The 26,786-nt window shown below is 42.4% G+C and overlaps 1 protein-coding gene across 8 annotated transcripts in view; it reads right to left on the bottom strand.

Moving 5' to 3' along the window:
- PDE1C (phosphodiesterase 1C) overlaps positions 1-26,396 on the bottom strand; it is a 419,031-nt gene extending 392,635 nt beyond the window's left edge. For 7 of the 8 annotated variants that reach the window (XM_073332967.1, XM_073332968.1, XM_073332972.1 and 4 more), the window contains exon 1: positions 26,234-26,396. In XM_073332967.1, the coding sequence (XP_073189068.1) occupies positions 26,234-26,318 (85 nt within the window). In that variant the 5' untranslated portion in view covers positions 26,319-26,396. The remainder of the gene's footprint in view (positions 1-26,233) is intronic. The other variant, XM_073332971.1, reaches the window with a different exon arrangement.
- Positions 26,397-26,786: the final 390 nt, after the last annotated feature.

The following is a 26,786-nucleotide window of genomic DNA, read 5'->3' as shown; positions in this document are numbered from 1 at the left end:
GTGTCTTCTTAATTAAAAATGCCTTGTGTTAGTATATATTGAAAATTAATGTTTTAAAAGGCCTGACACACTTTACAACCAACTAGAGTCAAACTGAAACAGGAAAGAAAAGGACTGCATGAGAATATTTAATAGCTCTGAGCCTGATTATACAACTTTGGTGAAATCCCTCAGCCAAACACTTACACGGGATAATATGTCACATCATCCGTACCTTAAAAAATACATGTGGCTGCTGAAATGAAATCATTATTCTAGGAGAAAGAAAAATGTCTCAGTCAGTTTTGTTCTACTGAAAGGTACTAAATGAAACTACTGTGAAATAAGCAAGTGACTACTCTTTTCATTAGCAGTACCACACAGTAGCTACATTGATACAGTAGGGATGGATTGAACAATGTATTTATACCCATTACTATGTAATTATGCCTTATTTACTGTTTGGTGTGAGTGAAGAATGTATGGTAATGAACGGAGAAATGACAACTGGGCTGGATGGTCAAGAAGGGAGTGGAGGAGTCAGGAGGCACCAACTTTATTATCAATCACACGGATGGCAGATTGACGACTCTAAAGCAAGGCATACACCCCAAGGACGAGATAAGGAGTTGAGCCAAAGGGACAAATAAAAAACAGCTGCAGATCCTCCCGGTAACAACTCAAAATAATGCTAATTAAGAGCAACCTTGAATACCTCGTGATTGACAGCTGCGGCGTGTCACAGCAAAGTCCATAGACTTGTATGGGAACTTATCACTAAAACAGAAGGGTGTATTGCCATGGGACTTTGGGTTCATGCTGCATCAACATCAGAGCTTCGAACGTGTTTGACAGAGGCCCAGCTCACCTCCTTCGTGTGCAGTTTCAGCTGGCCACCGGAATAGACCGAGCAACACTAAGGACTATAAGATCCATAAGATCCAGCTGCAGACCCTTTTTTGGGGGGTGGGTGGGGGAGGGGGTGGTAAGCATGCTGATTTCAATGCCTAAATTGTACCCTCAATAAACAGGGCATATTCCCTTATCCCCTTTAAAAGATTCCATGTACTTCTTATAAGCATAACAATACCCATACCCAAACAACTTTTTTTCTGGGCACATTGCTGATTTTGTATGAAATCATCTCTTTGCCTTTTCTAAACAATAGTGCTGTTCCAGCACTCAAAGAGTGAACAGACCACACTCTGAAATAAATCTGTGGCTGCATAACTACATGTCTACACTGCAGCAGAGAGCAAGCCTCTCAGCCCGAGTAGAGAGATGGGCTAGCAGAGCTCATGGTAGCACACTAAAAATAGCAGTGGATGTTCCAGCTTGGGCTGGATCTTGGGCTCTGATGCCGACCCCCTTCCCTAGACTTCAGAGCCCAAGCCACAGCTTCAAAGCACTCTCTATATAGCTATTTTTAGAGCACTAGCCTGAGCCCAGCTAGCTGGGGTCTGTTGACCCAGGCTGGAACTCTCACTTCCACTCACTCCAGATTTCTGCACAGACATATCCTTAGTGGCCACAGTGACTTCATGATTGGAAACAGAGATATAATTGGGACCTTCTGCTCCAAGATCAGGAGAATCTTGGTTATCTGTGGGAATATTAAGATTTAGGTCTTCTTTGGGGGCCAGGAGCTAAAGCAGGTGATAAGTACTTGAGATTCCATCTTGTAAAGGGTAGTGGAACACATGCTAGCCAGTATATGATAACTGAAATGATCTGCTGCCTCTTTATATTATGCTCTACTGGGTGAAATTTGAACCTCTGCAAAGGGCATAGGCCTTGTGATGGCATAACCTGAGTCCAACTTAAGTGGATCTAGGAGCAAGCTTCCCAGCCTGAATCCAGAGACTCATGCTAGCAGGGCTCCAGCTACAGTGCTAAAAGTCGTATAGACCTTGCTGCTTGGGATGGAGCTCAGACTTTCAAGCCGAGGGAGACAGTCTCTGGAAAGTGTTTCCAAATGTTGGCAATTATGTATCCCCTTTACCATTTGTTATTTGAAAATTAATCTGCCACTACTTTTTAAAATACTGAAACTAAATTAATGCTAAAAGAAAAGGAGTACTTGTGGCACCTTAGAGACTAACCAATTTATTAGAGCATAAGCTTTCGTGAGCTACAGCTCACTTCCTCAGATGCATATCGTGGAAACTGCAGCAGGCTTTATATATACACAGAGAATATGAAACAATACCTCCTCCCACCCCACTGTCCTGCTGGTAATAGCTTATCTAAAGTGATCATCAGGTGGGCCATTTCCAGCACAAATCCAGGTTTTCTCACCCTCCACCCCCCCACACAAATTCACTCTCCTGCTGGTGATAGCCCATCCAAAGTGACAACTCTTTACACAATGTGCATGACAATCAAGTTGGGCTATTTCCTGCACAAATCCAGGTTTTCTCACATCCCCCCCACCCCCATACACACACAAACTCACTCTCCTGCTGGTAATAGCTCATCCAAACTGACCACTCTTCAAGTTTAAATCCAAGTTAAACCAGAACATCTGGGGCGGGGGTAGGAAAAAACAAGAGGAAACAGGCTACCTTGCATAATGACTTAGCCACTCCCAGTCTCTATTTAAGCCTAAATTAATAGTATCCAATTTGCAAATGAATTCCAATTCAGCAGTTTCTTGCTGGAGTCTGGATTTGAAGTTTTTTTGTTTTAAGATAGCAACCTTCATGTCTGTGATTGCGTGACCAGAGAGATTGAAGTGTTCTCCGACTGGTTTATGAATGTTATAATTCTTGACATCTGATTTGTGTCCATTTATTCTTTTACGTAGAGACTGTCCAGTTTGACCAATGTATATGGCAGAGGGGCATTGGTGGCACATGATGGCATATATCACATTGGTGGATGTGCAGGTGAACGAGCCTCTGATAGCGTGGCTGATGTTATTAGGCCCTGTGATGGTGTCCCCTGAATAGATATGTGGGCACAATTGGCAACGGGCTTTGTTGCAAGGATAAGTTCCTGGGTTAGTGGTTCTGTTGTGTGGTATGTGGTTGTTGGTGAGTATTTGCTTCAGGTTGCGGGGCTGTCTGTAGGCAAGGACTGGCCTGTCTCCCAAGATTTGTGAGAGTGTTGGGTCATCCTTTAGGATAGGTTGTAGATCCTTAATAATGCGTTGGAGGGGTTTTAGTTGGGGGCTGAAGGTGACGGCTAGTGGCGTTCTGTTCTTTTCTTTGTTAGGCCTGTCCTGTAGTAGGTAACTTCTGGGAACTCTTCTGGCTCTATCAATCTGTTTCTTTACTTCTGCAGGTGGGTATTGTAGTTGTAAGAAAGCTTGACAGAGATCTTGTAGGTGTTTGTCTCTGTCTGAGGGGTTGGAGCAAATGCGGTTGTATCGCAGAGCTTGGCTGTAGACGATGGATCGTGTGGTGTGGTCAGGGTGAAAGCTGGAGGCATGCAGGTAGGAATAGCGGTCAGTAGGTTTCCGGTATAGGGTGGTGTTTATGTGACCATTGTTTATTAGCACTGTAGTGTCCAGGAAGTGGATCTCTTGTGTGGACTGGACCAGGCTGAGGTTGGTGGTGGGATGGAAATTGTTGAAATCATGGTGGAATTCCTCAAGGGCTTCTTTTCCATGGGTCCAGATGATGAAGATGTCATCAATATAGCGCAAGTAGAGTAGGGGCTTTAGGGGACGAGAGCTGAGGAAGCGTTGTTCTAAATCAGCCATAAAAATGTTGGCATACTGTGGGGCCATGCGGGTACCCATAGCAGTGCCGCTGATCTGAAGGTATACATTGTCCCCAAATGTGAAGTAGTTATGGGTAAGGACAAAGTCACAAAATTCAGCTACCAGGTTAGCCGTGACATTATCGGGGATAGTGTTCTTGACGGCTTGTAGTCCATCTTTGTGTGGAATGTTGGTGTAGAGGGCTTCTACATCCATAGTGGCCAGGATGGTGTTATCAGCGAGAAACTGCTGAATTGGAATTCATTTGCAAATTGGATACTATTAATTTAGGCTTAAATAGAGACTGGGAGTGGCTAAGTCATTATGCAAGGTAGCCTGTTTCCTCTTGTTTTTTCCTACCCCCCGCCCCAGATGTTCTGGTTTAACTTGGATTTAAACTTGAAGAGTGGTCAGTTTGGATGAGCTATTACCAGCAGGAGAGTGAGTTTGTGTGTGTATGGGGGTGGGGTGGATGTGAGAAAACCTGGATTTGTGCAGGAAATAGCCCAACTTGATTGTCATGCACATTGTGTAAAGAGTTGTCACTTTGGATGGGCTATCACCAGCAGGAGAGTGAATTTGTGTGGGGGGGTGGAGGGTGAGAAAACCTGGATTTGTGCTGGAAATGGCCCACCTGATGATCACTTTAGATAAGCTATTACCAGCAGGACAGTGGGGTGGGAGGAGGTATTGTTTCATATTCTCTGTGTATATATAAAGCCTGCTGCAGTTTCCACGATATGCATCTGAGGAAGTGAGCTGTAGCTCACGAAAGCTCATGCTCAAATAAATTGGTTAGTCTCTAAGGTGCCACAAGTACTCCTTTTCTTTTTGCGAATACAGACTAACACGGCTGTTACTCTGAAACCTGTCATTATGCAAGGCACTGCATTTAGCCGTATGGAGTGGAAATCTATCAACTGCATGAAAAAACTTGTACAGATACAGACAGACATCATCTTCCTTTCCAAATGCAAACAGATGGACATTGTACCAAAAGGACTGAAGGTAAAAAATCCATTACAATCTACATACCACACAGACTATGCTGACAGCTTGTGCCACAAGCTCTCAAAGAAACTGCGGAATCACCTGATCAACATCCTCTACAGCAAACAGGGAAAGATTAAGAATGAGCTCTCAAAAATGGATACTCTCATAAAAAACCAACCTTCCACACAAGCTTCCTCGTGGCTGGATTTTATTAAAACTAGACAAGCCATTTACAACGCACACTTTGCTTCTCTACAAAAGAAAAAGGACACTAAACTTTCTAAACTACTACATTCTACAAGGGGCCACAGCAATGGTTCCCTCAACCCACCTAGCAATATTGTTAACCTATCCAACTATACTCTCAGCCCAGCAGAAGCAGCTGTTCTATCTCGGGGCCTCTCCTTCTGCCCCTCCACCCCCACGAACATGATACAGTTCTGTGGTGACCTAGAATCCTATTTTCGACGTCTCCGACTCAAGGAATATTTCCAAAATACCTCTGAACAGCATACTAATCCACAGAGTTCTCCCTACCAACACTACAGAAAGAGGGATTCTAGGTGGACTCCTCCTGAAGGTCGAAACAGCAGACTGGACTTCTACATAGAATGCTTCCGCCGACGTGCACGGGCTGAAATTGTGGAAAAGCACCATCACTTGCCTCATAACCTCAGCCACGTGGAACGCAATGCCATCCACAGCCTCAGAAACAACTCTGACATCATAATCAAAAAGGCTGATAAAGGAGGTGCTGTTGTCATCATGAATAGGTCGGAATATGAACAAGAGGCTGCTCGGCAGCTCTCCAACACGAGTTTCTACAAGCCATTACCCTCTGATCCCACTGAGAGTTACCAAAAGCAACTACAGCATTTGCTCAAGAAACTTCCTGAAAAAGCACAAGATCAAATCCGCACAGACACACCCCTGGAACCCCGACCTGGGATATTCTATCTACTACCCAAGATCCATAAACCTGGAAATCCTGGGCGCCCCATGATCTCAGGTATTGGCACCCTGACAGCAGGATTGTCTGGCTATGTAGACTCCCTCCTCAGGCCCTACGCTACCAGCACTCCCAGCTACCTTCGAGACACCACTGACTTTCTGAGGAAACTTCAATCCATCGGTGATCTTCCTGATAACACCATCCTGGCCACTATGGATGTAGAAGCCCTCTACACCAACATTCCACACAAAGATGGACTACAAGCCGTCAAGAACACTATCCCCGATAATGTCACGGCTAACCTGGTAGCTGAACTTTGTGACTTTGTCCTTACCCATAACTACTTCACATTTGGGGACAATGTATACCTTCAGATCAGCGGCACTGCTATGGGTACCCGCATGGCCCCACAGTATGCCAACATTTTTATGGCTGATTTAGAACAACGCTTCCTCAGCTCTCGTCCCCTAAAGCCCCTACTCTACTTGCGCTATATTGATGACATCTTCATCATCTGGACCCATGGAAAAGAAGCCCTTGAGGAATTCCACCATGATTTCAACAATTTCCATCCCACCACCAACCTCAGCCTGGTCCAGTCCACACAAGAGATCCACTTCCTGGACACTACAGTGCTAATAAACAATGGTCACATAAACACCACCCTATACCGGAAACCTACTGACCGCTATTCCTACCTGCATGCCTCCAGCTTTCACCCTGACCACACCACACGATCCATCGTCTACAGCCAAGCTCTGCGATACAACCGCATTTGCTCCAACCCCTCAGACAGAGACAAACACCTACAAGATCTCTGTCAAGCTTTCTTACAACTACAATTCCCACCTGCAGAAGTAAAGAAACAGATTGATAGAGCCAGAAGAGTTCCCAGAAGTTACCTACTACAGGACAGGCCTAACGAAGAAAAGAACAGAACGCCACTAGCCGTCACCTTCAGCCCCCAACTAAAACCCCTCCAACGCATTATTAAGGATCTACAACCTATCCTAAAGGATGACCCAACACTCTCACAAATCTTGGGAGACAGGCCAGTCCTTGCCTACAGACAGCCCCGCAACCTGAAGCAAATACTCACCAACAACCACATACCACACAACAGAACCACTAACCCAGGAACTTATCCTTGCAACAAAGCCCGTTGCCAATTGTGCCCACATATCTATTCAGGGGACACCATCACAGGGCCTAATAACATCAGCCACACTATCAGAGGCTCGTTCACCTGCACATCCACCAATGTGATATATGCCATCATGTGCCACCAATGCCCCTCTGCCATATACATTGGTCAAACTGGACAGTCTCTACGTAAAAGAATAAATGGACACAAATCAGATGTCAAGAATTATAACATTCATAAACCAGTCGGAGAACACTTCGATCTCTCTGGTCACGCAATCACAGACATGAAGGTCGCTATCTTAAAACAAAAAAACTTCAAATCCAGACTCCAGTGAGAAACTGCTGAATTGGAATTCATTTGCAAATTGGATACTATTAATTTAGGCTTAAATAGAGACTGGGAGTGGCTAAGTCATTATGCAAGGTAGCCTGTTTCCTCTTGTTTTTTCCTACCCCCCCCCAGATGTTCTGGTTTAACTTGGATTTAAACTTGAAGAGTGGTCAGTTTGGATGAGCTATTACCAGCAGGAGAGTGAGTTTGTGTGTGTATGGGGGTGGGGGGGATGTGAGAAAACCTGGATTTGTGCAGGAAATAGCCCAACTTGATTGTCATGCACATTGTGTAAAGAGTTGTCACTTTGGATGGGCTATCACCAGCAGGAGAGTGAATTTGTGTGGGGGGGTGGAGGGTGAGAAAACCTGGATTTGTGCTGGAAATGGCCCACCTGATGATCACTTTAGATAAGCTATTACCAGCAGGACAGTGGGGTGGGAGGAGGTATTGTTTCATATTCTCTGTGTATATATAAAGCCTGCTGCAGTTTCCACGATATGCATCTGAGGAAGTGAGCTGTAGCTCACGAAAGCTTATGCTCTAATAAATTGGTTAGTCTCTAAGGTGCCACAAGTACTCCTTTTCTTTTTGCGAATACAGACTAACACGGCTGTTACTCTGAAACCTAAATTAATGCTGAGTAAGCTTCAGAAGTTTACACTAATCATCCAAAACTTTGAATACTTCTCCAAGGCTTATTTGAGATTCTTGGGTTAAGGTATCAAGATGGGAGGGGCAGGGGAAAGAGAGAGAGATTGGGCTTGTCTTTGAAATTTCAAATACCTTCCAGTAGAGTGGTCCAAATTTTTGAGGTTTTTATCTTCCCTCCATGAAAAGTTACAAAAAAGAGTACACAGGTTGTGTTGCTTTCAACATTGTTCACGTTTTTGTTTTTCAACAAAACAAGACATGTCATTTTTGAATTATCAGGGTTTCCTTACCCTCACTACCCCCTCTCCCACCACACACCACAGGGATGCTTTTGCTGGTTTAAAAGAAAAAAAGTGGGGAAGGAGTGGGAAAACCCAACTAGATAGAACTAAGATGTATGAAGCAATCCAGCTTTTTTGAACCTCAGCACACATTCCATGTGAGTTCGCCTCTGTTCAAGTTCTGGTAGAAACTCATTTCAGTTCTTCTTGTATCTGCATAGATTTGCCCATTTTTAGAGTTCTTTCTTCTTGAGCTCCAAAAGATGCTAAATATATGGCCTCACCAGTGGCCTAGTCATTTGAATATGCCTTTAAGTCTTTAACAATCAACATGCTGTAGTCATGAACACAGAAATATTTTGTACTGAATAAGACAAATCTGACCTGCACCACCTTTACCAGCAATTAATGGGATAAGATGACAAATCTATGAAATGCATCAGCTGGCTGCTCTTCAAATTAGAAAGGCAGATTTTTAATTTAACTGAGCAACAGTTCCGTAGCCCAAAACCAGTTTATGTTTACACAGAGTTTGGCTCCTTCTTTGGAGTTGACTAATAGCTGCTCATTAAAATAGGAGTCTCTGGACACACACTCTCTCTCTCTCATTCTTCATGAATTTTCAAACAGTCATCCCTGTTTCTGATTTCAGGATCCATCTGATGCCATTATGTTTCTTTAAAAAAATGAAAACAGTGATTGATAGGTCTGTTCTCCCATAATTAGTTATTTATAGAATACCTATCTTCCTAGTTCAAAAGCTCCCTTGTATCTATCATACCTAGGGGCAGGGGCAAGTTTCAGAAGTGTCCAAAGGCCAGAGTTTCAAAGGTATTTAGGTTTCAGAGTAACAGCCGTGTTAGTCTGTATTCGCAAAAAGAAAAGGAGTACTTGTGGCACCTTAGAGACTAACCAATTTATTTGAGCATGAGCTTTCGTGAGCTACAGCTCACTTTATTTAGGTGCCTAAAGATGGGATTTTCAAAAGGGTCTATGCAGGTTTGGCACCTAACGTCACTGAAATAATAAAAGTTAAGAACTTTGTCAAGATACAAAGCTTATTTATTAAACATAATATAAGACAGACATCAAATACAAGTGACTGAACATAACATGTAAACACACACAATCAGATGGGAATACATCCCTAAGGTTTCATTTAAACATCAGTGCAGAGATGGAAAAAGATAATTATGTATACAAAATGTTAGCGTAAGAAAGTGATGCCTGGTAAAGCAAAGGGCTCAAATTAGCGCTTGCGCTTCAAAGGGCAAGCATGCAAACAGAGCATGTACATAAATGACAAGTCAGTTTTCAGAATTTCACTGTAAAAAGAAACTACTTCAGTTAAATGGCATGATGAATTCTAATTAATAGAAAGCATTAGACTGAAACAAAAGGCAAAATCATCACTACAGAATAAACAGAATCTCACATTAAGGACCATTTACTCTGATGATTCTGTCAAACTGACAGCAGTAAGTGAATCTTAGCTCTCTGTGGTGCTGTGATTGGCATCCTCAGTGCTCACACACGCAGATTCAAGAACAATTAAACTCTATGCCTTAGCCATGGAGATACGACAATGCCAATAAGCACCTAGAATGACAATAAATTGTTGGCACTTCTGTGATCGAAACAAGCTGGAGTATGTTACTACAGTAGGCTTAATGAGATGTTGAGGTGTCTGTGTGGCTACGGGATAACACCATCTGACACAGATTCAAATTCAAGTTACGGCTGTGGCTAGTTTCAGTGAAGCCTACTTAAAACACTTAACAGCTGCTGGGGCCTAATGATCTCACTGAGTACATGTCTTTGCACTGCTAGATAGTGCTATTGGACCCAATCACTCCTGAGCAAACTGAAGAGGGGAAATGGTGAAACATGCATCTTAGGATCCTCCTGCCCTCCCCCCTAATCCCGCCCTCCCCCATAATGAAACACAATAAAACTGGATGTGCCTGAATTGCATTCTACATTTTGGGCCCAATTCTCCTCTCATTTACACTTGTGAGAATCAAGAATAACTCCTTTTAAGTCAATGGAGTAACATAGGTTTAAACATGTTTAAGTGAGACCCTTTGTATCATTTCACCCTAATATGTTATACCAGGAGTGGGCAAACTTTTTGGCCTGAGGGACACATCGGGGAATAGAAATTGTATGGTGGGCCATGAATGCTCACAAAATTGGGGTTGGGGTGCGGGAGGGGGTGAGGGCTCTGGTTGGGGGTGCGGGCTCAGGGGTAGGGCCAGAAATGAGGAGTTCAGGGTGCGGGAGGGGGCTCCAGGCTGGAGAGTGGGTTGCAGGGGGCGGGGAGGAGAAGGGAAGGCTCTGGCTGGGGGTGTGGGCTCTGTGGTGGGGCTGGGGATGAGGAGTTTGGGGTATAGGAGGGTGCTCTGGGCTGGGACCAAGGGGTTTGGAGGAAAGGAGGGGGATGAGGGCTGGGGCAGGGGGTTGGGGTGCAGGCTCTGGCTCGGGGTGCAGGCTCTGGGGTAGGGCTGGGGATGAGGGGTTTGGGTGCAGGAGGTGCTCCGGGCTGGGACCAAGGGGTTTGGAGGGCGGGAGGGGGATGAGGGCTGGGGCAGGAGATTGGGGTGCGGGAAGAGGCGCAGCGGTGCAGACTCCGGGTGGCACTTACCTTAAGAAGCTCCCAGAAGCAGCGGCCATGTCCCCACCCCAGCTCCTATGTGGAGCCGCAGCCAGGCGGCTCTGTGCACTGCCCCATCTGCAGGTGCGGCCCCTGCAGCTCCCATTGGCTGCAGTTCCCACCAATGGGAGCAGTGGAGGTGGCGCTTGGGGAGGGGGCAGCATGCAGAGCAGAGCCCCCTGGCTGCCCCACACATAGGAGCCGGAGTGGGGCCATGCTGCAGCTTCCAGGAGCCACGTGGAGCAGCCCCCAACTCTGCTCCCCAGCTTGAGCGGGGCCATGCCGCTGCTTCTGGGAGCTCCATGGAGCAGCCCCCGACCGTGCACTCTGGCTGGAGCAGGGCAAGCCTCAGATCCCACTCCCCAGCGGGAGCTTGAGGGCTAGATTAAAAAGGCTGGCAGGCCGGATCTGGCCCATGGGCCGTAGTTTGCCCACTCCTGTCCTATACTATTTATGAAAAACCAAACCATCAACTATAAAGATTATCAGGAGCCAATGTGTCTTGGCTATATTGGAATTATTTTATTAAATAAATTGCTCTAAACAAAGGATACCAATTAGCGATCTTTATTTAGGATGGGATTTTCAAAAGCACTCAGTATTAGCCCAATTCTGCTTCCTTTACAGTCAGTCATAGATTTCAGTGGGAGCAAAGCTGGCCAACCCTGAGTGCTTTTGAAAATCCCTCTCCTCTTGACTACTTCACCTGCCTTAAAATGAGCTTTCGTAAATGGATTTTAAGAGTTATCGTGTTTTCTAGTAGCAGCAGAAATTACCTCTTTTCTATACATGACTTTACAGCAATACCAACTCTCCTCAGTAGATTATAGTGGACTCCCTGCACCTTCTAAGACACTATCTATTAGTAAGACAATTCTTCATTGTTCTTTCTCTGTGACAATGATAAATGTATTAGATTTGGGGCATGCCTACATTGCAATGTTAAGTTGATGTAAGGCAGCTTATGTTGACCTAAGTAAGTAAGCGTATACACTACAGTGTTCCTCCCAACGCTGTAACTCACCAGCTATGCCAACCTAGTAAATCCACCTCGATGAGAGGCATAAGGCTTAGGTCGACATAGTTCAGGCAATGCAGTGTCTGTACAGACACTGTTACTTGCATCACCTGTTGGCTGTCAGAGTGGCTGAAGCCAGAGCCAAGAAATTGACAAGAATGTAAATTTCACTGCTGGTAGGGTCCCTGTTTTGAAATTGAGTGCGGGGGAGGGGAGTGTTCCAGCTGTGAGCCCCAGCAGTGCTGACAGTGGGAGACTCGCTGCCTGGCACTTAGAACCCAGGCTGTAGACTCCCCGCAGCTCCCATTTGCTGCCCTGTCTCTCAGCTCCCCGCTCTGCACAGAGCTCCCTCCCACGGGGAGCTGAGAGCCCAGGCTGCCCTTCTTAGGTCAGTGCAAGCGCTCCTGGTGAGGACACACACCACCAACAGGAGTGTAGTGTGGACGTGAAAACCACAGTAATTAGTGAGGTGACTCTAAGTCGACCTAATGTACGTCGACTTACTTGTGTAATGTAGACATGGCCCAAGTACTGCACCTTTCTACAGTACACTTACTATAAAGAGGCAGTCATTGTTCCATCATTAAGATAATAACTGAAATTAGTGGAAAAGTCCTATTTTAGCACTATTATGTCTGGCCAAGCCAATTTTTCTTGCCAAAGTCAATTCCCAGATTTACTCTTACAGCAAAGTTTGAAGGAAATAGGTCAAACTGAGTTACAGGTCATTAGAAATTACATTGATTTAAAATTTTGACTTTTAAACTAATATTTCTTTGTCTCTCACCCCTTCAAACTTTCAGTACAACTGAAAACTCATCTGCGGGCTGTTGTTTGAAGATGACATTATAATAAAGCTTAATGATTTTGACATAGATAATTTGGGGTCTGATCCAGTTCCCTTAGCAATCAACAGGAGTAATGGGCCATTTCTACCCTGAGGAATGTCAATGGGAGGATTTTTTGCCATTGATGTCAGTGGAAGCAGGATTTGGCATGACATGCATGTGGCCCACTATTGACCAGCTACAACCTAGAGAGAACATAATGGCCCTTCTACAGGTGACAGCTAACAGACCTAGTGGTAAAGACCTCATTTTTGGCAGGACTGAGGTTCCAGTCCTGGCTCAGCAGGGTTGCATGGTTTATCATAGATTTGTACGCTCTCCATATGGTCTCATTCCAAAACTGATTTTGATTCCCTATTTCATTTTTTTAAATGAAACTAAAAATGCATTTTGAAACTCTGATTTAAGACTTTAAGGTTAAAAAAAGACTTTAAAATCACTCCACCTCCTGCCACCAGTGAGTGCAGGGCAGGTCCCTTCCCCCAAAGCCCCTCCCCAGGACTGCCATGATCTTGTGCTGCATTGGGGTGGGGGGGTACAATGCCCTCCACGTCCCCAACTCTGCCCATGGGGTCAGGGCTTCTGCCCCACAGAGAGCACCAGGTCTCAGGTATTCAGCCCTGCGCCTTCCCCAGCTTCAACCCTTCAGGGGGGCACCAGGGATTGGGGCTTCAGCCGCAGGGCCCCGCAGACCCCTTGAAAGGGCTCACGGACCCCCTGGAGACTGCATAACCCTGGTTGAGAACCACTGAGCTACAGGGTTCCTGGCAGCTGCAGTTCTCAGCACACACTGAGGGAAGGAGAGAGCGACGCACAGGAAACTCTGTGCAAGCCTGGCAGCAAGCATCAGGCTGTCTCTCCCTCTGGATTCCTGAGCTCTGGGGAATATATGCAGGTATCTGGGCCAGGGGGCCTTCTGGCTGGGCTCTGGGAGGGATAGGGTGTGGGTATCTGGGCTGGGACATCCCAAGGTTAGGCTCTGGGAAGGAGGGGGGTTGGGTTTATTGGCTGGGAGGTGCGCAGGTGGGCTCTGGGGTGGTTGTGGATGTCTGCCCCCCCCAGCTAAGCTCGGGGGAGTGGGGGCAAGAAAAACAGGAACTGGGTTGTCATATGGGTTTCTTTAACTCTCTACTCCTAGGGAAAATTTTGTGTGTGTCTGTATTGTTACAAACATACTTGCTGACAGGTATTTTGAAACAAATCACCAAAATAATTAAAACTGGCATGACTATGTAGTGTTATTTTGACAAATAAAATGTGCAGAATTTTTAAAATATTGTGAGCAGAATTTATTTTTTTGGCACAGAATGCCCCCAGGAGTAAGCAAATAGAGCCCACAGAAAGCCACGCTTCTAAAGAAGAGCACTATGTATGCTTGAAAGCTTCTCTCTCTCTCTCACCAACAGAATTTGGTCCAATGAAAGATATTACCTTATCCACCTTGTCTCTCTAAAACACTTCATACAAGTGAGTTTGCAAAGTCTTAAGAGAGCTTATGAGTAAAGTATATGTCCCAATGCCATCTACTGGGGCAGGACAGAACTGCTGCTATGTAGAGTTCTCTCCATTAGATGAGATTGTTCTATAACTTAAAACACGTTTCGATTCTGAAAAGGTATTGTAAAAGTGGCATTGTGGGATTTTATGCTATTATTTCTCAATTACTCTCTCCATATTAAATTTGCTCAGTTTACAAGTAAAGCTATAGGGTGTCTCTTCTCTCCTGCACGCAAGTCACCAGCTCTGCAAACACAGTCTGTGTTTTTTCCTTCTTGCACATCACCACCAGTATTAACAATCCTGCAGGCCAAATTATCTCCTCAATTTTCAGGGTTGCACAAATATATGGAGTCATTGAGAGAAAAACAAACCTTAGAACCCTCAAAGATTATATTTTTACAGAGTCATGGGGGGGGGTAGAACTGCACTTCAAGGATTAGTCAAGCCACAGTTTAATGATGACAGTCTTCAGTTCAAATTCCATTGATTCTTTATAGTACATGTGCATCTGGATATTTAATAAGTCCATTGCTGGGAGTGGAGGAGGAAGTATAACCCCAAACTATTGCAAATTGAGAGAAGATTTTTCATCTGTTCTCTACATATTCAGCACTCTCAGCAGTGAAAATTAACAGCCCATTATATACATTATCTCACTTATAAAAATTGGAGAGGTAGTTCTTAGTTAATATTTTCCTCAAAAAATTTTATTAATTTGGGCATGAACCATGTGTGCATAAAGAAAAGAATAATACATTCAAAGTTATACTGAGTCCAAGTGGAAGCTTCCTTATCTAGGAAATCAGTGGTAAGAGTCCCATTGACTTTAACTGGAGATGGAGCTAGCCCTTAATGCAACTTGCAATAAGGCCAACAGGCTTCACCACCTATGAATCTCAAGGGTACAGCCTATTCTTCACCAGCTATTCAGTGTCCCAAAAGCACAATTCTGCTCAGTTAAAATTTCAATGTACATTTTTTAAAGAAAAAGTGAGTTATTCTCCACTGATTGTGGAATGTACCTTTGCTAGGCAATTAAAGGAGGCCCCACTCCTGCAGCGGACTGTGAATGAGTGCACCTAAGTAAAGCTCCATTGACTTCAATGGGGATTCATGTGTGCACATTCAATCCCAGGATCATGGCCTGGGGACAATATTCTCCTGTTGGTGATCTATACATGTTAAGAAAGCTGAATACCATAGTGAAAAAATTATGATTATTGACTATAGGATCCACACGGGTGGTATACCCAAGAACTGGTATTAGTATTACTCTATAGGTTAGAGAAATATTTTGCCCATAAATCCTTTTCCTACAGTATATTTTCAATATATATTTTCATATTTTCAATATACTGTAGGTCTCATTATTTGCATTATTTTAACTAACGTTAAAACTCTGCTACTGGAACTTCTCTGCTGTTGCTTCATGTCTGCCTCTGTGGCATATCAAAAAATGCACTGTGTATGTATACTGGAGCATGATGGCTTAGCATTTGTTTTATCTCAGCAAAAACTCAATTGAACAATTTTCATGGAAAGTGAATACCAAAGGGGAGGAAGAAAATTCTAGTGGAAGTTGTATTGCAGTCACCGTTTCCCTACATCTTTGGAAACCCAGTTATATTAGCATTGTGCAAGCAAATCAGAACCAGAAATGAAAGACTACAAAATGAAAAGGCTACACTGACTTGAAACTGATGTAAGTTAAGAATCAGGCCCAGCATTCCTTAAAGCTGGTTCAACTTACATTTACTTCTCGCTAATGTGGTCTGCTTGGGAGAACTCTGATGCTGGAAAAGTAAAGGAATTGTAGGTAAAAATTAAAGTTGCATTGGCTGAGCAATTGTTTATCCCCCAGCTGCACAACATTTGATGGTCTGTAACACTGCCTAACACATCAGTGTAAATTGTAGGGGAAGAAGGTCTTAAATGAATAGGAATAAGAAATGGCATCATACAGTAGCAGCAAACAACAAAACACCATGAACTTCCACTTAACGGAGAAAGATGATGTTTGCAGTCTTCTTTGGGGAAGTTTTCAGTGGAATGATTACAGCTGCTATGACAACAAGGGGGAGGATGTGATGTCACATAATGATCCGAGTGACTGCAGTCACATTGTCCCAGCACACCGCTCTAGTTGCCAGCTGGAAATCCAGTAGAGACCTTATTAAGTGCATCTGTTCAGTAATTACTACAACTTTCCACTCATCACATTTTCAACTTTGAAAACAGCCAGAGATCATAGGCCCCAGATACTGATGTAATACCAGGGGTTAAATTCTGAGTCCTGGAAATCTCAAGTTGGTAGCTATTAGAAATCCAGGGTCAGGTTTCAGTGGAACTATTAAGTACAATCTATGTCACTGGAGAGAGCAGCTAGGAAAAATCAACACAATTGTTTATGAATTCTTGGAAATGCGCTATGGAAAATGCATATGGCTGGTAGGCTTCACCCTGTGTGATTTAATTTGCTTCAATTATAGGTCAGATTATTTTCTAAATTACTCCAGCTCCACACTAGTGTAAATCTTTGAGGCCAGATTCTCAGCTAGTGTAAATCATTGTAGCTTACTTAACCTCAGTGGAGCTATGCTGTTTCATACCCCTTGACTTGAGTGGTGTTACTCCAGATTTACATTGGTGTAAATGAGAACAGTGTTAGTCAGCCTTTTATTTGTCTACACATAGCTACAGAACCATAAACATGCATCTACCCTGCATACGAAAAACAGGCTAATTAGCAGAGCATAAGAATTTTTTAAAAAATAGTTCTGTGGCAGAACAAATCCCAAAAGACAGTTAGATTTGAAAGCTCTCTCTCCCAGTCTCCAATTCTTGTATTGGTCAGAAATACAAAACTTTAACAGAAAAAAAATCAACCACTTTCTATCTTTGATTTCTCTCATAATTTAGATTTGGAAAGAGAGGGAAACTTCCTAAATTCAGGCTTGTTTCATACCAGGTTTGTTTGGCCACCAGTGTATCCAAAGTGAATTATTTAAAATTACAGTGGCCATAGCAAACTCTGGAGGAGATATTGATTAGATTACCTAAAAGTCTTTCCTTCCTCTAACTTCTGTGGTCCTACAAGGTAACCCAGACTAAGACAGCTAAATAGAAATGTTCTAAGCAGTGAATTTAAATGCTTTTCCTAAACTGGTGAGATTGGAGTTCAGGCTTCTATGATTCTCCTGCGACAATATGTGACATCTCTGACACCAAATGCAAGGAGCTGATTTCCCTGCATTCCTTACGCTACTTTAGGTGTTATCAGGGAAATACAAACACCTGAACTTGAGTCTTGTCAAGTAAAAAAGGAACTCAGTTTGAATGGTTTACATAGTATTTATTTGTAATTTTATAGTATCTGCAAATATTCTCTTACTGCTACAGATCTTAATTAGTTATTTTACAGGTCAATGGATTTAATGAGACTACTGACTGTGAAGTGGAAAACAAGATAATTTTGTTAGGCAGACATGAAACACTATTTGATTCGTATTGAGTTTAGCACCTTCTGCAGGCTGAAACTTGCAGCTGTTACTCAGCTAAAAGTCTCATTGATCCCTGGATAAAGCTTACGTAAACAGGGCTTGCAGAAGGAATCTTCCCTCCCCCAGGGTTGGAAATCATCGGTGCAGCCTCTCACTGTGCTCCCCATCCAACACCATACATAAAAGACAGAGAGACAACCCCATTGTTTATGCCCCTGAACAACCCATCTCTGCTACCAGAGACAGCCATATTGGAACACTGCTCTGTGGTTCATATACACTTATGAGCCGTGTGCTCCCTCTCTGCTTCCTCTCCCTAAAGAAGTAGCATGATCCAGTGGTTGGGATGCTAGTCTAGGACTCGGGAGACATGGGCTCAATTCCTCACTCTGCTGCAGACTTCCTGTGTAACCTTGGGCAAGTCATTTAGTTGGTCAGTTCGCCTGTGCCTCATTTCGCCATCTGTAAAATGGGGATAATAGCACTTCCCTACCTCACAAGGGTGTTGTGGGGATAAATACATTAAAGAATGTGAGGTGCTCTATTGAAGAGTGACTCACCAGCTGACATACTCCCTCATGGCAGGGCAAAGCACAGCAGGACCTTTCCCCCAGTGGCCTTGTTCTGACAGCCATTCAGGGCCAGTGGTGATTCTGTTCTTCTAGCAACTTGTCCTTCCACCAAGGTCATGTAGTCTCAACCCTTCCAGGGTAACAATATCCCAAATAAAGTTTCCAGCAACACTAGTAGTCATCCATACAGTCTCTCTCCCCGCTCCCAGGCTCCTCTTCAATCCCACTCTTCTGCTCCCGGGCTCCTCTTCAATCCCACTCTTCTTTCAGAGTAGCAGGTTCCTGGGTTTCTCCCCAACAGAACTCAAACACCCCCGAACAAAACCATGAAGAACTTTAGCTGCTGGTACCCACCCTGGGCCTGAGTTTAGTCCCTTGGGTTCTTTGACCCACAGGGCTACATACCTGGAACCTTGCCCCTGTTTTAGGGCCCACCACAGAGTTAGCTCCTTCCTGTAGCTTCCCCATACTTCCCCCCACAGAAGGCAGGAGCGGGCTCTCAACTGGGGATACATGTACGCTTGGGGGTATACACAGATCTTCCAGGGGGGTACATCAACTGATATCTAGATATTTGCCTAATTTTACAACAGGCTACAAAAAAAACACTAGTGAAGTCAGTACAAACTAAAATGTCATAAATGACTACTTTATACTGCTCTATATACACTATACACTGAAATTTAAGTATAGTATGTATATTCCAATTGATTTATTTTAGAATTATATGGTAAAAATTAGAAAGACAGACATTTTTCAGTAATAGTGTGCTGTGACTTTTGTATTTTTATGTTTGATTTTGAAAGCAAATAGTTTTTAAGTGAGGTGAAACTTGGGGGTATGCAAAACAAATCAGATTCCTGGAATGGGTACAGTAGTCTGGACAAGATGAGAGCCACTGCCCTAGACCCCTTCTCTCCTAGATCTCCAACTTCCTGAGTCTCTCTCCTCACTGTTCTTCTGAATTCCTTCTGATGACAATCAGCTCTTCCTCAGCAGGGTCTGATAACAAATTGAGTCTACACCCCTTCCAGGTATAGAGAAGTGGTCTAATTGAGCCTTCAGGCTCTCATTAACCCTTTTGCTGCCAGTATCGGTTGTACACACAATCTCATGCTCAGATACTATTGTAAGATAGATAAATCAGTTGAATCACAGTGGTGATGTTACATATCTAGAAAGTTGAGGGCAGGATTTGCCTCAGACAGTCAAAATTCAAAAAAATTATACAAGGTAATCAGAGGAATTCTCCTTAGGAGTGACAATAATGATTTTATCCACTATCACCTTTCCTCCTTGTCTAAAGCTTATGAGCTTATTTTCCTACATGCAAGGCCCAACCATGGTGGATAATGCTGCCTGCTCTCACATGTCAAAACACAGTGCAAAGGTTTTACATTTCACAGCTTCCCTTAGAAATGAAATTGACAGGGAAAAAAATACTTTAGAAGTGATCCATACTAAGGTGCCACAGCACGAATCTGATCCCGTTTCAACTCCACTGAGTTTGGCCTCAGAACTAGCAATGATCTTTCACCTCAGAATTATTTTGACATACAAGAGGTTAACCCAGGACACAGACTTTTTAATTGTGTGCCAAGATATATACCATGGGGCAAAGTGGTCTAGTACAAGAAGCAGATAGGTCCTCAGTTGGTGTAAATCATCATAACTCTATTAAAGGATTGCCAGGCCTTTGCAGTGGAAGTAAAGTAACTTTCTAGAAAAGCTCATGTAGGCTCCATCCTATAAAGTGCTGAGCACACCTATGAAATGTTGAGCCCCCTACTCCCATTGAAATCCCTCTCTCCCTTATAGATTAAGAGATTCCCAGGCCAGAAGGGACCATTGTGATCATCTAGCCTGACCTCCTGTATATAGAGCTTCCCCAAAATAATTCCTAGAGCTTGTATTTTAGAAAAACATCCAATCTTATTTTAAAAATTGCCCATGATGGAGAATCCACCATGACCTTTGGAAAATTGTTCCAACAGGCAACTACTCTTAAAAATTTACACCTTCTCTCCATTGGATGGTGTTCCACTGTGCTCTGTGAGATTGAAGAGCCCACTATCAAATATTTATTCCCCATGTAGGAACCACAACTGCAAAGACGTAAAAGAGCGAATCATAACAGGAATTCATGTTGCTTATTATTGCATCAGGGTGCAATTCACCACTGTGTAGAGGGCCAGCACAAGTCTACACCTCACCCACATAATTCTGATCTGAACATCCATGGAAGTGAAGTGAATTTCATGCATAGCAAACAGACATATCAGACAGGTTTGAGTCCAGCTTTGTAATTTGGGAATGGAGTTAATAGCAACTTATACCTTTGTAGATTCTCGTTCCACAAAAAGTTTCTTAGAGAGACAAGGTGAGTGAGGTAATATCTTTTATTGGACCAACTTCTGTTGGTGAGAGAGACAAGCTTTAGAGCTTACACAGAGCTCTTCTTCAGGTCTGGTAAAAACCTGAACCAGACCTGTAGAGAAGTTATGTGTAAGCTTGAAAGCTTGTCTTTCTCACCAACAGACGTTAGTCCAATAAAAGATATTACCTCATCCACCTTGTGTCTCTAATACCTTGAGACCAACATGGCTACAACAACACTGCATACAATATATTTGTTGTCAGTTTTCTTTTCTCTACAATTGTTTTTCCTTTCTTTATATCATATTGTATCTATATTGGTTTCAGAGTATTGTGACAAATTATTTAATAAAATAATTAAAATAAAGACATACATTTTTATCATATAGCTAGGTTAGTATCACAGTATCATGCTTAGAATTCCCAGTTCTACTGGTTCAGGTGGCAAGATACTTGACCTAAACATCAAAATTACTAATATCAGTTCTTCTCTATCTAAAAACAGTGGTAAGCAGAACTCTTTTAGTTGCATCACTGGAACAGGGTTTTTTAAAAATTCATGGAACAGCTTACTACTGGTGAAATATGCTGACTGAAATCTCTAGTGACTGAAGTTTTCTATCTGCAGAACAGAAACAGCTCATTCATATGCAAGTGGAGGTCTCTTCACACTACCCCCAAACTAGAATTCAGTCCTGACTTGGAAGCCCCAGTTCCAGAGGTGGAAATGTACTTCAGGCTCCTCAACGTCTCTGCCAACAGTGGTACCAATTATGTTGTTTTTCCTGACATTGGACATATCGCCACTAGAAAATGGACTCAGCCCACGAAATGCATTTTACCTTGGCCACCAAAGAGTGATCATTTTCTTTCACAGCAATCCACAGAAGGAAAAATCTGAAAAGCCACTAAATTAGGTTAACGCATAGCATAGTTAGTGGGACGTTTGTAATCTGCTTGTATTTGGGAAGTGCAGTGCTGACTCCAGGTGCCGTCCTAATGCACTAACATGGCTCTTTAAAGAAGAGAAGTACATGTGAGCAGCACAGAACAAATGTGGGGTGAGGCACCCATACCATCTCAACTGCAAAGATGTTTTCCACCAAAAGTACCTCTTCTAAAAGCTTTTGCAGATGATCAAGCAAGCTCCAGGAGTTAGCACTGCACTTCTGAAGAAGCTGAAGGGAATCCCATTGTGACGACCATGAAAAAAATGCAATCTCATTACAGGAAAGATAAATTTAGGCTCCCTACCCCCCTCCCTTAGGGGTGTCAATGTGATATTACAATTCCCTTGTTTTTCCCCCAAAGATTGAAAAAAAATTATTCCTAAGAATGTGTGGGCAATACTTGTTATCATTTCCGGTACATAAAAAACAACTATGTATGGTCAGTCAGATTGACATTTATTTTACATTAAGAGAATAAAAACAGAACAAAAGTAAAACTTCCATAAAAGAGTACAGTGTGGGTGTAGCAGATAGGATCTGATCAGATTACAAAATGGCAGCTGCCATCAGAAGAACTCCTAAAAATTTAAAGTTACAGTACACATAAATAGCAACTATTATCTAGCTAATGTAAAGACAGTCTTTCAATTGAACAGAAAAATAAGTACAGTGCAAACTTCATATCTTTCTCACTTGTTTGATGCTTGATTGTCCACAACCCTCTTTGAATAAAAATCTGAACCATACATGTCAGCTAGTTTGAATATTGGAACTTCTGCTAAGAGCCTGTCAAGTGAAAATGTCAGAGAAACACAGAATCATTTTCCTCTAACAAGGAACTTTAGGGGTAAAGCAGTTTGCCTTATTCTAATAAAGCTACACTCTCACACTCTGCTTCACTGTAGAACCTTTCCTTAAAAGTTCTCCAGCCCCACTCCTGCCTGGAGTCATATGACAGATTTAAATAAACAGTGCACATATCTTCACAAGTCACAATATTTATATAACCAATGCACAAAATAGATGACCAAGGTAAATTTCTGCAGTAACCTAATAAGAACATTGTGTGTGTGTGTGTATGCACTTCATAAATACACTTCCCTGGGTCACCACTTGAAATTTAACATCAAAATGGGGTTCAATCAATGAATCAGAAAATCACAGACTTTGAAGACACAGAGGAAACAGAGCTTATGAACAAATATTGACCAGAGATTGAACTACCATTGATCTGGACACAAACCTCCCATTTATTTTAACTGGAGCTCAGCACGCAGAATGGTGGCGGAGTCCTTTTTAATGACAGTGGAGCTCAGAGAATCTTTGCTGCAAGATCTCATAAATGGTGGACAACATTATTATGAATCACACCCATAAAACCATTTATTTCAGGTCAGTGTTCCCCCCCAGTACCTAAACAATGTTGAGTTACAGTAGAATTCCCAATCAATTCAGTTACTTCTAATCGTTATAACTGTATTCTATAACAATACATTCATTAGACTCATGTGACTAGGATACTTAAAACAAAATGCTATTCAAACACTTCTGGATATGAAAAGCACGGAGTTAAAATTAGCTTTTAATCATAGAAAAAATGAACAACAAAGAAGGAAATATAATCTTGTTGACATTTTTGTTTACCATCTTCTCAAGCTGAATGACAGTGGGTCTGATTCTTCACTTCCTTGCATGTTTAGTTTAGTCAATTAGACCAGGTAGATATGAAACAGTAGATACAAAACACTGGCATTCTGATACACTAGTGTTCTACACTCACTATGCACCAGAGTGACAAGACATGGTGGCAAGGCAAGAAACAGGCACTGTGTTTTCATCGTTAGTCTTTTAAACTTTCAATTGCACTCTGATTTGTTTATTTCTGAATGGGGAAATTGGCTACAGAGATAATTTATCTTTCTGGAAGAATTCAAATCTAATAGCCCCACTCCAGGCAAAAAGTTCACAGACTGTGCAATGTCCAGATGGAACGGGGAGTCAAATAAAGATCTCAGAACAAACACTTACTACTAGGTAGACTTATTAACCTGAATGGTCCCATAGAAATCACAAGACTTGATTCATAGGCCCACTGTGGTCCCTTTGAATAACTCCACTAGTGCAAAAGGACCATAAACCCAATTTAAGTGGCTACTCAGGAAGTCTCCACCTGGTGTAAAGCACTACACCATGACTCCTCACAACCCCAGTTATAACGGCTGTCGCTGGGAGAAAGGAGCATAGCCAGAGTCTCTGCTTTCCTGATATTCCCAGCTGCCGGAACTGTTTCTTTGGGCCACCAATACCGGGCTGAAAATTACAGCAGCCTTGAACTTGCTCTAATTAACACTATGGCATGAACAGGACACTGACCAGCACCAGAATGATGACGCTATGAGGGTTGCATGAATGCCTGGAACCAAAGAACAGAGTTGTGGAAAAAGGGCATTTCCCCAATCCCACACAACTTATCTTCAATATTAGGCTCAAACCCTTCTCCAAGAAAAGCGACAATAAGTCTAATTGTAAACCATCATTAAGCAAACAGCCACACAGTAAGTCATCTCCTAGCTGGAAGACAGCAATTAGATGCATAGACAGATTAAAATGTACATAGCATGTCATTTTACACAGAGCTCCACCTCAGCTGACTGCTTTCAGCCTGATATGGTTACTGTATTAGTGCCTAATCCTCAAAAGTACTGAGTTCCCACAATTCCTATTAACCCCAATAAAAGTTGTGGGAGCTCCATATTTCCAAGGAATCACTGAGACTCTTTGAAAACCTGGTTCTAAATACCAAGGCAGAATTCTCTTCCAATTAAAAGGAAGAAACACTAAAGTTAAGACCATTCCTCATAGTTTTTAGTTGGCAGGCAATCGCTAAGAAATATTCACACTCTTCAGTACAGAAACTTACACATATTTGATTACTCAAGAATCCTTTGTGTACTAGTAATCTTAGGAAGCATGTTTGCAAAGTTATCACAAATGCATACGTCAAACCAGTGCACATTTGTGAAGCCACACAGATCCTTTTGAAATATACCTATCATATTTTATTATTTCTACATACTATAGTGTACAATAACATGAAAATGGTTAGTTGTTTTCCTTGGGTACCCGTTTGTGCATAAATCTTGAGGAAAACATCTGTGAGATAACATGACTACTACCTTAAACCCCAAGAAGTAGGAATTGTAAATCCAGGTCCTTTGACGCAAAATCTGGTTCTGTTTTCTCTAGCATAACTCGTAATAACAGACAAATAGCCAAAACAGAAATCTTATTGGTTCTAAGTATGTATTAATAACATTAACCACACACACAAATGCTTTGTTGCCTAAGCTAGTGATGTGTCCTTCCGAGGCCCAAAAGAGAACAGCACCATGGGAATGCTAGTCCCCCAAACTGCCACAGAGTGATGCAAAGTGATGCCAAATAACTATTTATTCATAAAGATACAAGGTGTTAAATAGGGCTTTATAATGGAATCTTGATGAAATTTTATTATGGAGAGGTGGTTGCCTCTCCACAGTTAAAGTAAAATAAAAATAGTGCATAATATTTGTGTTGTAGTTTTCCTCTTCAAAGTGCTGTATGAACATTAACATACTGCTATATGAAAATACTTCCCTGCAGTGCATACTCTAACTTTAAATAGCTCTCCCAGAAAGTTTAGGTTTTAACAGTTCAAAAGCCATTACAACTCAAGACAGAGGCTTGGAAGACGAGAGAAGGAAGTTCTCACATCCAACAAAAAGTTTGCATCCGTCATTAGAGAATGAAATTCTGCACTCAGTTACACCAATGTAAATCCAGAATAAAACTCCACTGACTTCACTAGTGCAAGAGAGCAGAATTTGAGTCAATTTCTAAAAGATATACATAAAGTGATGGTTTCTTCCTCATAGATTATCCAAAATTCCCACTTGGATTACAAAGAAAAATAAAATCGGCATGGTGGCTTGTTTTCTTTTTGAGATATACAGGGATTTGCATAATGCAGCCCAGTGAGATGTAAAATTTTGAAAGAACAGCCTGTTCAGATTACGCAGCATGCCTAACCTTTGCACAGCAAGCCTCACAAAGAAAAAAAAAATCTGCAGACACCTGTAGCTTTGAGAAGGCTCACTTTTTCTCCCCTGCCAGCACAATGAACACCAAGCAGCAAACCCATTCCTTATGTAAACAACTGCACCAGGAACAAACATGGCCCTAGAAATTAAAACCTCTCCTGAAGCACAAATCTAGAATTTTTTTCTTTTTATATATATATATATATATAAAAAAAGAGATTATATGTTTCTACTTTAACTAGAAAATAGTACATGGTCATAAGTTTTTGAAAGCCTACTAGATGAGCAGAGAAATAATAAAAAACAAACCCCCAAGCTCCCAGTGCTTATGTTACTGGACTTGTCGGAAGAAAATGCATCAAGCAACTTAGAAACATGTAATCCTAAAACACAGGCTTTCCTGAGATAAGGCTCCAAAACAAAAAGTTGTGCAAATCTCTTAATTAAACTATTCCAAAAACACAGATAAAAGGGTTTAGAGCAGCTACTAGTCAAAGGCAAATTTCTTCGACAGAGGAAAATAAAGGAAACAGCTGGATACAAAGCAAAGCGAAAAAGTTACAGGACATCTATGCATTACAAAAAGCATTGTTGGTGGATAAACAGTCTCCTCATACTGTGCCTAATATACAAAGAAAGCTAGAAGAAAAGGGAGGGAGGGAAATAAAACCAAGAATTAAAACAAAAAGCCTCACCAATTGTAAAGCTAAAGCCATCAATGCTGAAAGTGGCACTCCGGCATTTTTTAAATCCTTCTTTTCTACCGCTTGGCTCTGTCATGATCCTGTCAGTTTGTACTCCAGCAGCAGTAGTTCTCCCCTCGTGGAATCAGAGCTTCTGAGCTAGCAATTAGCTGTCCTTGTATCTCTGCCTGTAGCAGCACTCACACCCGACTTCACACATCTCCTAACGCAGAGAGCTGAATCCGAAAGACATGAACCCAGCAGTATTCTCCACCCCCTAAAACTGCCGCTGGCGTGTTATCGACATGCCTACTCAGAGTTTAACAACTGGTTAGAGGCTCTGGGATCCAAACTTAACAGGCAATTAGTGTAACACTCCTGAGTCAACAAGTCAATTGTCAAATTTCTGGGTAGGAGTTCAGTATACAATTAAAATAACCTGAAGTGTTGAATTTTGCTAGAATCTAAGCACTGGCACTCCTTGTATTCCATGTAGTATTGGATATATTTTGCTTTCCACAACCAACTCTCTGTACAATTTTTTAATAAGTATGTACCCAAATAC

This window comes from Lepidochelys kempii, chromosome 2, assembly GCF_965140265.1.
Source record: "Lepidochelys kempii isolate rLepKem1 chromosome 2, rLepKem1.hap2, whole genome shotgun sequence".
Taxonomy (NCBI): Eukaryota; Metazoa; Chordata; order Testudines; family Cheloniidae; genus Lepidochelys; species Lepidochelys kempii.
Note: the sequence above shows the minus strand (reverse complement) of the source record. Positions and strands in the feature narration are given on the sequence as shown.